The 13,360-nt window shown below is 40.2% G+C and overlaps 1 protein-coding gene across 3 annotated transcripts in view; it reads left to right on the top strand.

Moving 5' to 3' along the window:
• Positions 1-679: 679 nt before the first annotated feature.
• The window catches only part of LOC138155104 (baculoviral IAP repeat-containing protein 2-like), a 34,661-nt gene continuing 21,980 nt past the window's right edge, over positions 680-13,360 (top strand). For 2 of the 3 annotated variants that reach the window (XM_069080156.1, XM_069080155.1), the window contains exons 1-3: positions 681-1,586; positions 7,491-9,682; positions 9,796-9,895. In XM_069080156.1, coding sequence (XP_068936257.1) covers positions 8,842-9,682; positions 9,796-9,895 — 941 coding nt within the window. In that variant the 5' untranslated portion in view covers positions 681-1,586; positions 7,491-8,841. Of the gene's footprint in view, positions 1,587-7,490; positions 9,683-9,795; positions 9,896-13,360 lie in introns of all 3 variants that reach the window. The other variant, XM_069080157.1, reaches the window with a different exon arrangement.

The following is a 13,360-nucleotide window of genomic DNA, read 5'->3' as shown; positions in this document are numbered from 1 at the left end:
AAGGTATCAATTAATAGCTAACATGATAATAGTTATCAAAGTAGGTCTGCTTCTCCTTTTGGCAACTGCCAACCAGTCTGCAGCTTTAATAGTAAAGGGGTTGCCTGGGATTGAAGGAAATACAAAGAGGAATAACACAGGTCCTAATGTCAAGGGGCTTAGAAGATGGTGTGTATGCAATAAATATAATACACAACTAATTCAATTTTGACACGTTTAATTTGAGGTGTCCGTTGGATAACTAAGATTAGTCCAATAGACGGGTCTGGAGGGAGCCAGGAAAACTAGAGATATGGAGATGGTTGAAGCCATGAGAGACAGTCAGTACAGGGGACAGAGCACGTGATTTAGGGTCAGAAAAGCTAGGTTTATAGTCATCATTTCTGGAACTTCAGAGCAGTAATTTCAACTTCCCTGGCCTCGGTTTTCTTGTCTATAACATGAAAGCATCATTCTCTCTAGATGACCTCCAAGGTCCCTTGCCAGCACTGTGATCCTCTCTTCTCTTTCTATATGACTCCCCCCCTCCCTCCCTCATGTGTTTCTGTCATTTACTTCTGACAAATGAAACTCAGAACCAATTCTCAATAGATGCCGAGGTTCTCGTTTTTGCTCACTAGGGGCATATGACATTTCTTTTCTATTACAGGATGCTAAGTGACTGTCAGGCCAAGAAGACAGAGGAAACAGGAAATGGCAAAGGGTCCCGGAATTCCCCTGGCTGACTGGCCTAACAGGAAAGCTTATCATGCTTGCGTCCTCCAGCAAGTTCCCCTAACAAGAAGGGCTGGTTTTAGTCCTCCAAAAGAGGATGAACTAGGAGCTGGACGAGTGAAAGAAGTGCGAGTGTGAAGGTTACATAAGCTTTTGAAAAAGAAGCCTCCTGTACAGGTCTTCGCGGAAAAGGCTGCGGAGGACACGTCTCTAGGGGCACCCCGCGCATGCGCAGCAGGTATCTGAAGACACAGGCCTTCACCTAGCCCAAGGCGGCTCTAGTTATCGCTTAAAACCGACTCGCCCCCGCTTGGGCCTCTTTACGCGCTGGGGCCTGGGTTTGCTTTGGTGAAAAAAAAAAAAAAAACACGCGGAGCGAAACGCAGTGCAGGTGATCGCACAAAATCGGGGGTGGTAGTGGTAAGTCACCACAGAAAAACGTGTCGATTTTATTTACTCTCCCGGCGTGGTCTTTGACCCAGTTTAGCCCATTGCTCGGTGGCTTCTTTTCCACTCCCACCCCGCGCACTTCGTCCCAGCTGAGTCTCCAGTTCTGCAGCACTATCCACTCACAGATCCCCCCAGCTCCCGCCTCCGCTCCCGCCCAGGGGCGGCGGTTGGCGCAGCTGCTTCCCATTCTACTCCAGGCAGGAGGGGGCGTGATGACGTCAGCGCGACGTCAGCCTCCGCCGGGAGAGGGCCGGGGGCGCCTGTCTCTGAGAAGGTTGTGTGTCAAATGATTGCCCCTGGCCCTGGGCCCCTGACAGCCTTACCTTTCCGGGAGAGAGCGGCCTAGGCCTTTGAGAGGCCGCCCTGGAAGCCGGACCTGCGTCTTTTTATCCCTTTGCCAACCACGCCCCCCGGGGACTGCGGTGAGTACGGCCCTTTTTTTCCTCTCTGGATCCCAGCAGTCCGGGTGTGAGGGGAGGCGGGTATCCAGGCCCGTGGGAACGCAGGGGTAAAGGAGGCCGCCGCTGCCCCTAGGCGGGGCCCTGCCCAGAGAAGCTCCCTAGGGGGTCCGAGGGGACGCTTGGGGGGGGCGGGTCCCTAGGCCGGACCTCCTGCGGGCCCAAGACTGGCGAGCCCGCTGGCAGGGGCTGCCCCAAACGGGAAGCTGGCCGTTGTACAGGCTCCTGGGCATTTCCCAGCGGCGTTTTGTTTTTTTTTTTCCTTTTCCCGGTCCCCAGCTCGTAGATGGGAATACCAAATTACGCTCTTTTCTTTCACACATTGTAGGGCTTGATAAATGTCGTAGCAGCTTGTACTGTTCATAAGACTGGAGATGTCAGGACCCTTAGAAATCATCTCCTGGTAGCAGCGTAGGTCATTTAATCGTGCGTGTGTGTGTGTGTGTGTGTGTGTGTGTGTGTGTGTGGGGCCTTTGGCAATCTGGTGAAGCTTATGAACACCTCATATCGTTATTTTTAAATGCAGAAAATAAAAACTATGACAAAGGGAGTCAGTTATATTGAAATACCGTTAATAAAGTTAATGGACCCCGGCTTAAAAATGTCAAGACTTTTTATTTCTGTGTACAGGGTCTGGCAGGTAGTAGGTGCTTAATAAGTGTTTATTGATGGATTGATGTGAGGAAATTGACGTCCAGAGGGGTGAAGTGACATGTCCATTGTCACAAAAGGGGATCCAGCTTAGGTCTTGTGATTCCAAATTGAGGACTTTTGTCACTGTCACACTCTCTGTTAGGATAAGAGAGATTGCATGTATAATAATTAAACTAGAGTTGTAGTTTGCATAATTTAAAAACTTGCCCAACAAACATTTATTGTAAACTTACTATGTGCCAGGCACGTAGGAAATTGGGATTGGGCGATAGAGACCTGTGTTTGAATCCTGATTTTGACGCTGTGACTTTGAGCAAGTCTCACTTAGCCTCTCTAAACCTGTTTCTTCATTTGTAAAATGAGTATAATACTTGCACTGCCTACGTGGTGGGGACAATGCCCTGTGACCTTGAAGTAATATATGTGAGCTCATCTTATTTATTGAATACTTAATAAATATGCAAGGCACTGCACTAGTTCTGGGGAAGCTTATAATTAAATGAGGGAGGGTAGACAAAGGCACATGACAAAACCAATATATGGAAGACTTATAGAGAAGAATCTAAGTAAAGTGCTGTGAGAAACTTGAGAAGGAGGTTTTATCTGAATTAAGCCTTGAAGAAAAGGAGAAATTTCAAGATTTGTCCTTATGGGGGGTGGAGGGGTTGGAGAAAAATATATTTTAGGCATTAAGACTACACATGCAAATACATAGAAATGAGAAGGGGCAGGATGCAGTTGAGAAAGAAACTGGTTCAGATTGACTGGTGTGTAGCAGCATATATAAAAGAGGAAAACACGTTGGAGCTAGATATGGACCGTCTTGAATGCCAGGATAAGGAATTGATACTCTGTAGAATGAAGTTTGCTTTTTAATGGAGGAGTTGCATGATCAGAATGTGTGCATTAGGAAGATTTGGGTAGCAATAAGAAAGACTGGCTAGTGGTTCTTTGACATTAAGAAGGGAATCTTCATGCCAGAAAGGCCAAGTGTCACTGATAGTAAGTATTTAATTAAACATGTACTATGTGCCAGTCAACTGTGTGTGTAATGCCAATGTAATATTCACAGTGCCAGACGTGACTGTTTATAAGCTGACATAGTTTTTTTTCTTTTTGGAGGGCAGTTGGGGTTAAGTGACTTGCCCAAGGTCACACAGCTAGGTTTTTGTGTGTGTGTGTGTGTGTGTGTGTGTGTGTGTGTGTGTGTGTGTGTGTGTGTGTGTGTGTGTGTGAAGAGTCTGAGGTTCGGATTTGAATTCAGGTCCTACTGACTCCAGGGTTGGTGCTCTATTCACTGTGCCACTTAGCCGCCCTGCTGGCATAGTTTTCAATCTCAAAATGTAAGACATTCCATATATAAGACAGAAGCAAAACATTTATTCAAACACCAGAAAACTGAATCCCCAAGCCAGAAACCTGAATCCATCAATAGTAGCAAAGAAGTTAATACACTTTAATGAAGAGGTTACCATAAAATTATGAGGTTTAGGGTTAGGAGTTCGTGAGACCCCAAAATACCAACAATCCGGGTCCTGTTGAATGAATTTGACTCCAGTCTTCTCTCAGCCAAAGAAAAGCAAAGTTTACTAAAAGTTTGCTTGTATTGGACACAGTAAGTCTGTGCTAGAAAATTCTTGCTCTCATACCACATGGAGACAAGATGGGGTCTTATATACAGAAAAGTTGTGGGAGGAATCAAGGGGAGGAGTTTGGGGAGGGTCTTCAGGAGGAATAAATGAGGTCAGGTAACTGTTGATTTGGGTATAGATATTTTGATTGGCTCAAGGGTGGAAAGTAGATGGACAATGGAGGGCTGAGCTAGTAAGGAACGTTTGGGCCGAGCCACTAGAAAAGGCTTATGGCCTCAGGCAAATGCCTCTTCAAATGGGGTGCCACACCATCCTTTAGCCTTCCCACAAACCAAAACTCACAAGCCTAGTTGTCTCCTTGCTTGCCATTCTCTCTCCCACCATCTAGCTGCTCTGATTTCCAGCTTCCTGTGGGCTCTGCTCCACCCTTCAGCAAACTTCTCCCACCTCGGGCTCCATGTGATTACATTCAGCCTATTAGGGGTCAGGAAAGATCTTGAAATTCCTATTACCATTTCACTGTGCTAGGTGCTAAGGATATTAAGTACAAAGAGGGTAACAGCCTCTGTAAGTAGCTTTCCCATTCTGAGAGGGACTAGTACATGTAATAATATATAGAGCATGAATTATACAGTTAATATATGCCAGTATATGCAGAGTAGTTAAATATATTTAGTATTTATTGATTGAGGGAATAAATGACAAAAAGCTTTAATTTAGTAATGCTTTTCATTGGCTCTTAGATTTAGAGTTACTAGGATTTTAATTGGGACTTGAAGGAAGCCAGAGTAACCAGGAGGCAGAGGTGAGGAGGAAGAGCATTCCAGGCATGGGAGATCACCAGAGACTATGCTCAGAACCAAGAGATGGAGAAGATCAGAAAAGTAGAGGTGGGGCTAGGTTATAAAGGGCTTTGACTGTCAAATCGAATTTTATATTTGATCCTGGAGGTGATGGAGAGCTAGTGGAGTTTATTGAGTAGGGGTAGTACATGGTCATGGTACAAAATGACTTTGGCAGCTTAGGGAGAGACTTTTGGCAGGTTGACAGACTAGCAGATAAGAGCCTTCACCAGGGTGTTGGGAATGTTAGAGGAGAGAAGGGTGTGTATTTGAGAGATGTTTCAAAGGTGAAATCAACAGGCCTTGGCAATAGCTTGGATATAGGTAATGAGAGAGAGAGAGTGGTAAGTCAAGGGAGGATGACACCTAGGTTTTGAGCCTGGGAGACTTGAGTGAATGGTGTTGCCACTCTTTCCTACAAAGTGGCTGTTAGGGATGGATGTAGATCTGGATACAGATAGTGAAAGTATTGGTCACAAGTACTGAGTAGGAAGAAGAACTTGGGACATCATTCAGGAATAGTTTGTTTCCTGGATATGAAAACTTTTGTTTGGCTTTTTCCTCTTCTAAATTAGGACCTATTTCTTTGTCACTGTAATTATCTATAAAAAAAAACAGACAGAAGTCAAGTTTGTCTGGATCAAAGAGTGTGGGAGGGGGGGAAATAATGGCCAATGAGGCTTGAAAGATAGGTGGTGTACAATGTAGTGAAGGTCTTTAAAAGCTAAATAGAAGAGTTTATATTTTATCATATAGGAAGCCAATGGAATTTGTTATAGGGGTGTGATGTGGTCATATTTTTCTTTTGCAAAGTCATTAGCAGCTATGTGAAGGATAGAATGTAGTGAGAAAAAACTCCAGATAGGTGAGTAGGCTTGCTGAATTGAGGGGAGAGGTGACAAGGGCCTGAACTAAAATTCTGATTCTGTGAGTAGAGAGATTGAATGGGGGAGATGTACACACAGAAACAGTAAGATTTGGCAAATGATTAGATATATGGGGAGGGTCAATAATAATGCCAAATTTACAAACTTAAAGATGGTGCCTACAACAGAAATAGGAAAGGTTTTGAAAGAAGAGTGGGTTTGGAGGAAAATAATGAGTCCTGTTGTTTAGACTATTAAATTTGGGATGAGCTCTAGAGGACATTGAGTTGGAAATCACCAGTAGGCACTTTGGTGTAAGACTGGAGTTCTAGAAAGAAACTAGTTGGGGCTGATAATCCATGGGAGTAGTTGGGGATCCCCAGGACAGAACCTTGGGTTAAACCTTCAATTGAGGGACATGATATGAATAATATACCAATAAAGGAGACTGATAGTCTTAGTAACAAAGATTTGGCCCAGCCACAATAAAAGGTTTATGGCCTCAGGCAAAAGCCTCATCAAATGGGAAGCTAGGAGAGTTCAAGGGGGTTCCCAGAGCCTGTACCTCATTCATCACACATACAGCATAAATAACAAGTTTGCAGATAGAGACACTCATGATGACACAGACAAGCATACAAAGAAGTTTACAAAGGTACCATGGAAAGGAGGGCACTAGCAATTGGGGGGGAATCAGTAAAGGCTTCATATGAAGTACATAGTGCATGAACTACATCTTAAAGAGAAGGACTCTATAAGAAGGTGCATTCCAGGCATGGAGAGAGCAGCGAGGTACAAAGGCTGGAGTAAGGTCAATTTGGTTTCAATTACAGAGTGAAGGAGGGAGACTAATGTCCAACAGGGCCAGAAAGGCAGGTTGAAGGTAGGTTGTGTAAGACTTTAAAATCTAAACAGAAGAGTTTATATTCTAGAGGCAATAGGAAATCCTTGGAGTTGATTAAGTCAAGAGTCACATGGTCAGATACATGTTTAAGGTAACAGAGTGTAGAATGCACTAGAATGATAAGAAACTTTAGACAGGAAAACCTGTTGCAGTGATCTTAGTGAGAGATGAAGAGGGCCTGAAACAATGTGGTGGCTGCACAATTGGAAAGATGTGTCTGATGAAAGAGATGTGAAGGTCGAAGAAGCAAGGCTTGGCAACTGATTGGATAGGTGGAGTGAGGGACAATGAGGAATTGATGAAAGTGCTGAAAAGGTTTTGGGGGAAAGATAATGAGTTCAGTTTAAATCCTGTTGAGTTAAGCTCATGGGAGATTGGAGCTAGATATATGGATTTAGGCACAGCTGTGGGGAATCTGCAGTTTTAAGGCCCCAAATGTGGCCTTCTTGGTCCTTGGGTGTGCATTTTGACTTGAGTCCAAGTTTTACAGAACAAATCCTTTTATTAAGGGAATTTGTTCGGTGAAGTTTGAATTCAGTTTGGGGGGGGGGACCTAGAGGGCCATACATGGCCTCAAGGTCACAGGTTCCCCACTTCTGATAGTTTATCTGAGTTGAGATGATAGTTAAACCCATGTGAGTTTAGCAAGTGACAGGATAGAGGAGAAGAGGACCAAGACCAAAAAAACCTTGAGGAATACCCATAGTTAGGCAGCTTTATGTGCAAAAGTCTGCGAAAGAGAAATCAAACATGTAGGAAGGATTTCTCCTGTTTTCCATGTTTTTTGGAAGCAAGCATATCTTCAGTTTCTTGTTGTTTTTGTCTGCAGGTATCAGTCATTTCCCTTGTTGAACAATTAATACATTTTGCTAATAAACTGTTGAAATTGAAATTCTTTTATTCTAAGGAGTTATTACTACAATTTGTTGTGCTTCAGGGTTTTTTTGCATTCTTTTTATTAACAACAAATGATATATTTTCTAAAATAGCCTCTTATGTTTTATTTTCAGATCTTATATCAAAGAAGACTCTTGTTTTGGAGGCATTTGCGTTTTCTTCTTCAGAGCAATAAATTCCACTATGGAGACCTAGAATTCTTAAAGGGACATAGTCTAACCCCTGGGAGGTAGTATTGTGCTTGAATATAGATATTAAATAATGAAGGATGATTTAAAAGTACCTTTTTAGAATTAATGATACGTTACACATCTGTACAGTAATTTTTTGATAGGGCAACAATTTTTAAGCACAATCAAAAACATTGTAAAGTTTTCCTGTAATTATTTGTGACCTCGTATATACTTAGGTAAAAATGGTAGCACTCTATATGTGTTGTCTGCAGATGAACATGCTATAATTTAATTTTTTAAATGCAAGGAGAAGCTTCTGTTATAGAAATTAAATCTCTTTTTGAATTTTGTAAAAAAAAAAAGTGGTAGGAAAAGTGTAATATGAGTACCAGTTATAGTGAAGTAAAAGACTAACAAATATTGAAAAAAACATTGAATGAATGAGCAACATTTTACTTTGAAACAGAAGAGTCAATACTTGTGTGTAGCTTAGCAAGTGACAAGATACAGAAGGAAAGCAAAATTTGGTCATGTGAAACCACATCCATTTTTATTCAGTGTACAAGTTTATGTGTGTTGGGCTTTGAAAGTGAAGTTAAAAGAATATTAGATTGTAAAGCATTCCATTAACTTTTCAAGCGTGGCCTCAATTTAACAATATAATTTAAAATATTTCTAACACTATAAAGTCAATTTCAGGTGTTTAAGATATTTTTGGTTCTTTGTAAAATGCCTTTAGAAAGTAAGTGTTAAATAGGATCTAAAAATGATAATTTTTTTTCTCCTTAGTACAGTATATACTTTTTAATGATCAGGTTCTACAGCTTCTTACTAAAGGTAAAGATAGGTAATTTGAGTTTTCTCTAACTTAAGGTTTTTGAAATATAGAAATATACATATGTATATGAACATAAATGTGGGTTTAAAATATACATTTTAATAGGGCATCACCTTTCAGGCCATTGTGGTAGCATTGTAATAAATGAGGAACATGATGATAAAATAGCGCCCTATAAGCTTGAGAATTAATTAAATCCAAAGTACAATACTAAATGCCATTCAGGTGACCAGGAATAATTACTCTACTTCTTACAGAGGTCACTTGATGTAATTCTAATGCTGGACATCCAATAACACACATAACTTACTCAAATCTCAGTGTTTTTTGTAAAAAGATGAAAGAATTCACTTGTATGTCTTTAGCTAAATATATAACTAATATCACAAACCCACGCACAAAACTACCTCCCAGAGAAAGACTTGTCCCATTTTATTCCCAAAATACTCAATTATGAATGCGGTAGAGGACGGTGTGCTCTTATCACGTTTGATGAATAGTGACACACATGAAATGAAATATGATTTGTCATGTGAACTCTATAGAATGTCTACATACTCTGCTTTTCCAGTCAATGTTCCAGTCTCAGAAAGGAGTCTTGCTCGGGCTGGATTTTATTACACTGGTGTGAATGACAGAGTTAAATGTTTCTGTTGTGGCTTAATGCTGGATAATTGGAAACAAGGAGACAATGCTATTGACAAACATAAACAGCTATATCCTAGCTGTGCGTTTATTCAGAATTTGATTGCAGTTAATCTGGGATCTTCTCAGTCTACATTTTCTTCAATGAATAATGCCACTCGTTCATTATCTTCCAATTCAGGACAGAGTGGATATTTCAGTGGTTCTTATTGCAGTTTTCCATTGGAACCAGTGACTTCCAGAGCAGCTGAAGACTTGTCCCCTTTGAATAACAGCCCCTACAGTTATTCAATGAGTACTGAAGATGCCAGAATTCTTACTTACCAGACATGGCCACTGACATTTCTGTCACCATTAGATCTGGCAAGAGCTGGTTTTTATTACATAGGACCTGGAGACATGGTAGCTTGCTTTGCTTGTGGTGGGAAACTGAGTAATTGGGAACCAAAAGATGATGCCATGTCGGAACATCGGAGACATTTTCCTAATTGTCCTTTCCTGGAAAATCAAATCCAAGAAACATCAAGGTTCAGTGTCTCTAATCTGAGCATGCAAACCCATGCAGCCCGTGCGAAAACCTTTGTGACCTGGCCTCCTCAAATTCCAGTTCATCCAGAGCAACTTGCTAGTGCTGGCTTTTATTATGTGGGTAAGAAACCTAAATCAGTAGAAGAAATAGTCATAACTCTTAGCCACTACCTTTTCACCTGTAAATTATAACTTAGCATGCACATTCAAGTTTTGATTCATTTTTTTTGTTAGGTCGAAACGATGATGTCAAATGCTTTTGCTGTGATGGTGGACTGAGGTGTTGGGAATCAGGAGATGATCCTTGGGTGGAACATGCCAAATGGTTCCCAAGGCAAGTACTCTGATGATTGCTTCCCAAGATTCTTTTCTTCAGAGAAGTAGACTTACTTGAACGATGCGATTCAAATTTGAATTACATTAAAGCGTCATGTACATATTATGGATAAAATAATCAGATTGATTATGTTTTTTTAATGGATCATATTTGCAGTTAATTTAATTGATTTTTTTTTCTTGTAACTACCCAAGTCATGATTTGTTGTCTCTGAACTTAATTCAGAAATTCACCTGTCCTGTAATAAGTTTAGAAGTCCAGTTCTCTTGTTACTCTCTGATGGATGTCTGTTTTGTTAGCCAAAGATAGCATTTGTAATGTTGGACAGGGTTGTTTGCTTCTTTACTGTTTGACCCCAAACTGCTATGTTTTCTGTCAGTTGTTATTTTGAATGTATATGTCTACCTGTTGATTGTTTGCTTTAACTTAGGGAGAACTGAATTAGTGTCATTATGGTATGGTGGAAAAACACTGATCCTAGAGCTAAGAGAACTAGTTTCTCATCTTGGTTTTGCTACTGTCTAGTTTTGTGATGTTGGGTAAGTCATCCTCTAGGTCTCACTTCTTTCATCACTAAAATGAGTCTATATTACATTGTTTATAGTAATGGCTTTTTTCTAGACTTTTCTTTTATATCTTTTTGGTTCTTATTTAAAATTACTCATACATATCAACATTTGTTCTTAAATATTTAGCTGAATTTGTCATCTTGCTAATATGGACTATACTAGTGCAGATCACAAACCATGTCTTCTTAATAGTGTAAAATTCTAGTTTGTCTTTGAGTGAATCCTCTCTAGAACGTAGTGGTTGTGAAGAAAGTGCTTTATAAATTTAAAAGCACTATTTAATTAAGTAAATGAATTATTATTTTTACTATGAATAGTGCTACAGATTGTGTTTAATTTAGAAACTATTATCTAGCATTTGCCAAGTAGAAAGTTCTCAAAATTGGCATTTTTAATGCTCTCTAGTAAAAATATAGTAATTAGCACTAAAGACAAAACTAGCTAAAATAGAATGCTTGTATTTTATGGCATTTAGATTGCTGGTATATTATTTACTGTTACTACTTATTTTGAAGGGAAAGAAAAACCTCTTCATATAATAAATCACTTCCTGTTTAGCTAAGGAGATAGACTTAAGGAATTAGGAGTTAATTATTATTTAACTGGAATTTGAATGAATTTTTTTCCTTAGTCTACTGTGTATTCTTGAAACCACAGAATCTCTTCTACTTCTCCCCTCTTACTTCCCTGTCAGGTTAAGATAGATTTTTATGTTAAATGTGCCTGCCATTTTTGTCTTCTATCATGCCCATTTTTCATGAAATGTTCTCTTAATATCTCTAAATTTTTATAGCATTTTTTTTTTTTGCTTTTTGGAGGGCAATTGGGGTTAGGTGACTTGCTCAAGGTCACATGGCTAGTTTTTGTGTTAAGTGTCTGAGGCCAGATTTGAACTCAGGTCCTCCTGACTCCAGGGCCGGTGCTCTACTCACTGCGCTACCTAGCCACCCCTATAGCATTTTTTTCTAATTACACGTTAAGATAATTTTTACCATTTTAAAAAAATTTGAGTTCTAAATTTTCTTCTTCCATCCCTCACCACCCTTGTCTAAGATAGTAAGCAATTTGACATAGGTTATATATGTGCAATTGTGTAGAATATATTTCCATATTAGTCATGTTGTGAAAGGACAGACCAAAAGGAAAAAAAAACATGAAAAAAAGTGAAAATAGTATGCTTTGATCTGTGTTCAGACCCCTATCAGCTCATTCCTTATCTCTTTTAATTAGATCTATTTTTGCTTTTACTTTTTATGAGATCAAAATTGCTACTCCTGACTTTTTTACTTCAGCCTTAGCCTAATAGATTCTGCTCCAGCACCTTACTTTTAATTTACTCTGTGTCTCTCTGTGTTTCTTGTAAACAACATATTTGGGTTTTTGATGTGCTCTATTATCTGCTTCCGTTTCATGGGGATTTATGGGAATCCCATTTACATTCAGTTATGATTCCTATTTCCTTCCACCCTATTTTTCCTCCTGTTTGTCCTTTCCTTTCACCCTTTTCACTCTTCACTGGTGTTTTGCTTCTGTCTGCCATCTTCCTTAATTTGCCTTCCCTTTTTTGTTAGACCTCTTGCCTCTTTACATAATCTCCTCCCCTCTTACTTCCCTGTCAGGTTAAGATAGATTTTTATATTAAACTGATTGTATATATTATTCCCTCTTTGAGGCAATACTGATGAGAGTAAGGCTCAAATGATGCCCATCGTCCACCGTCCCATCTTATCTACTGTAATAGGTCTGTCACACTTCTTCATGTGAAATACATTTTTTTTTTCTTTTGGTCTGTTCTTTCTCAACATGACTAATATGGAAATATATTCTACACAATTGCACATATATAACCTATGTCAAATTGCTTACTATCTTAGAGAGACAAAGGTGGTGAGGGATGGAGGAAGAAAGTCAGCTTCCACTTGCCCAATTTGAACTTTTATTGAGTTGTTTTCCTCAGTTAGCTTTTGGAGTTTCTTTTCTCTTTGGCTAATTGTACTTTTTTTATTTTTGAGAGGGGAAGCCAAGGCAATTGGGGTTAAGAGGGGAAGCCAAGGCAATTGAGGTTAAGTGACTTGCCCAAAGTCACACAGCCACTAAGTGTCAAATGTCTGAGGCCAAAGTTGAACTCAGGTCCTCCTGACTCCAGGGCTCACTGTGCCACCTCACTGCCCCACCATTGTACTTTTTAAGGAGTTTTCTTCAGTGGACTTTTGTATCTCCTTTTCCTTTTGGTCAATTTTTTTTAAGCAATTGTTTTCTTTTTCCAAGTTGTTGACTCTATTTTCATCATTGTCTTTTATCACTCATTTCTTTTCCCAGTTTTTCTTCTGCCTCTCTTATATTTGAGCTCTTCCATGAGTTCTTTCTGGCCTCGAGACTCCTTGTTTTTCTTTGGGGGTTTTGCTCATAGGTGTTTTGACATTGTTGTCCTCTTCTGAATTAGTGTCTTGATCTTCCCTGTCACCATAAACACTTTCTATGGTCAGATTCTTTGTTATTGTTGTTGTTGTTTGCTAATTTTTTTTTTTACCTTTTTCCTTTCTTTTAAATTTGAGCTCTGTACCCAGCATGGAAGGGGCATCGTCTCAGGTTTCTTGTGCCAGGGACTGCAGGCTCTGGCTCTTTATCTTGTACTGCACTGATACTGCCTTGAGGCTCATGGGGAAACCTCATGTCTGGTGCTGTGGTGATGGGGTGGAGTGGGGGGTGGCTGATGCTGCTGGAGGCCTTAGGGGTCTGGCACCTTACCTGATGCTAAGTTGGGGTTCTTCTGGTGTGTGCTGAGGTCAGTGGGGTGTTTTCTGCATTTCCCCAGGAATACACTGAAGCACGTGATGGTCTGGCCTCTGGAGTTTGCCTCTTTGCTAAGATGAAGCAATGTTGCTTCTCAAAG

Source organism: Petaurus breviceps, unplaced genomic scaffold (genome assembly GCF_028583685.1).
Source record: "Petaurus breviceps papuanus isolate PSGF00001 unplaced genomic scaffold, PetGlider_PUasm1.0 91133, whole genome shotgun sequence".
Classification (NCBI taxonomy): Eukaryota; Metazoa; Chordata; class Mammalia; order Diprotodontia; family Petauridae; genus Petaurus; species Petaurus breviceps.
The sequence above is the reverse complement of the archived record's forward strand: the minus strand, read 5'-3'. Positions and strand labels throughout refer to the sequence as shown.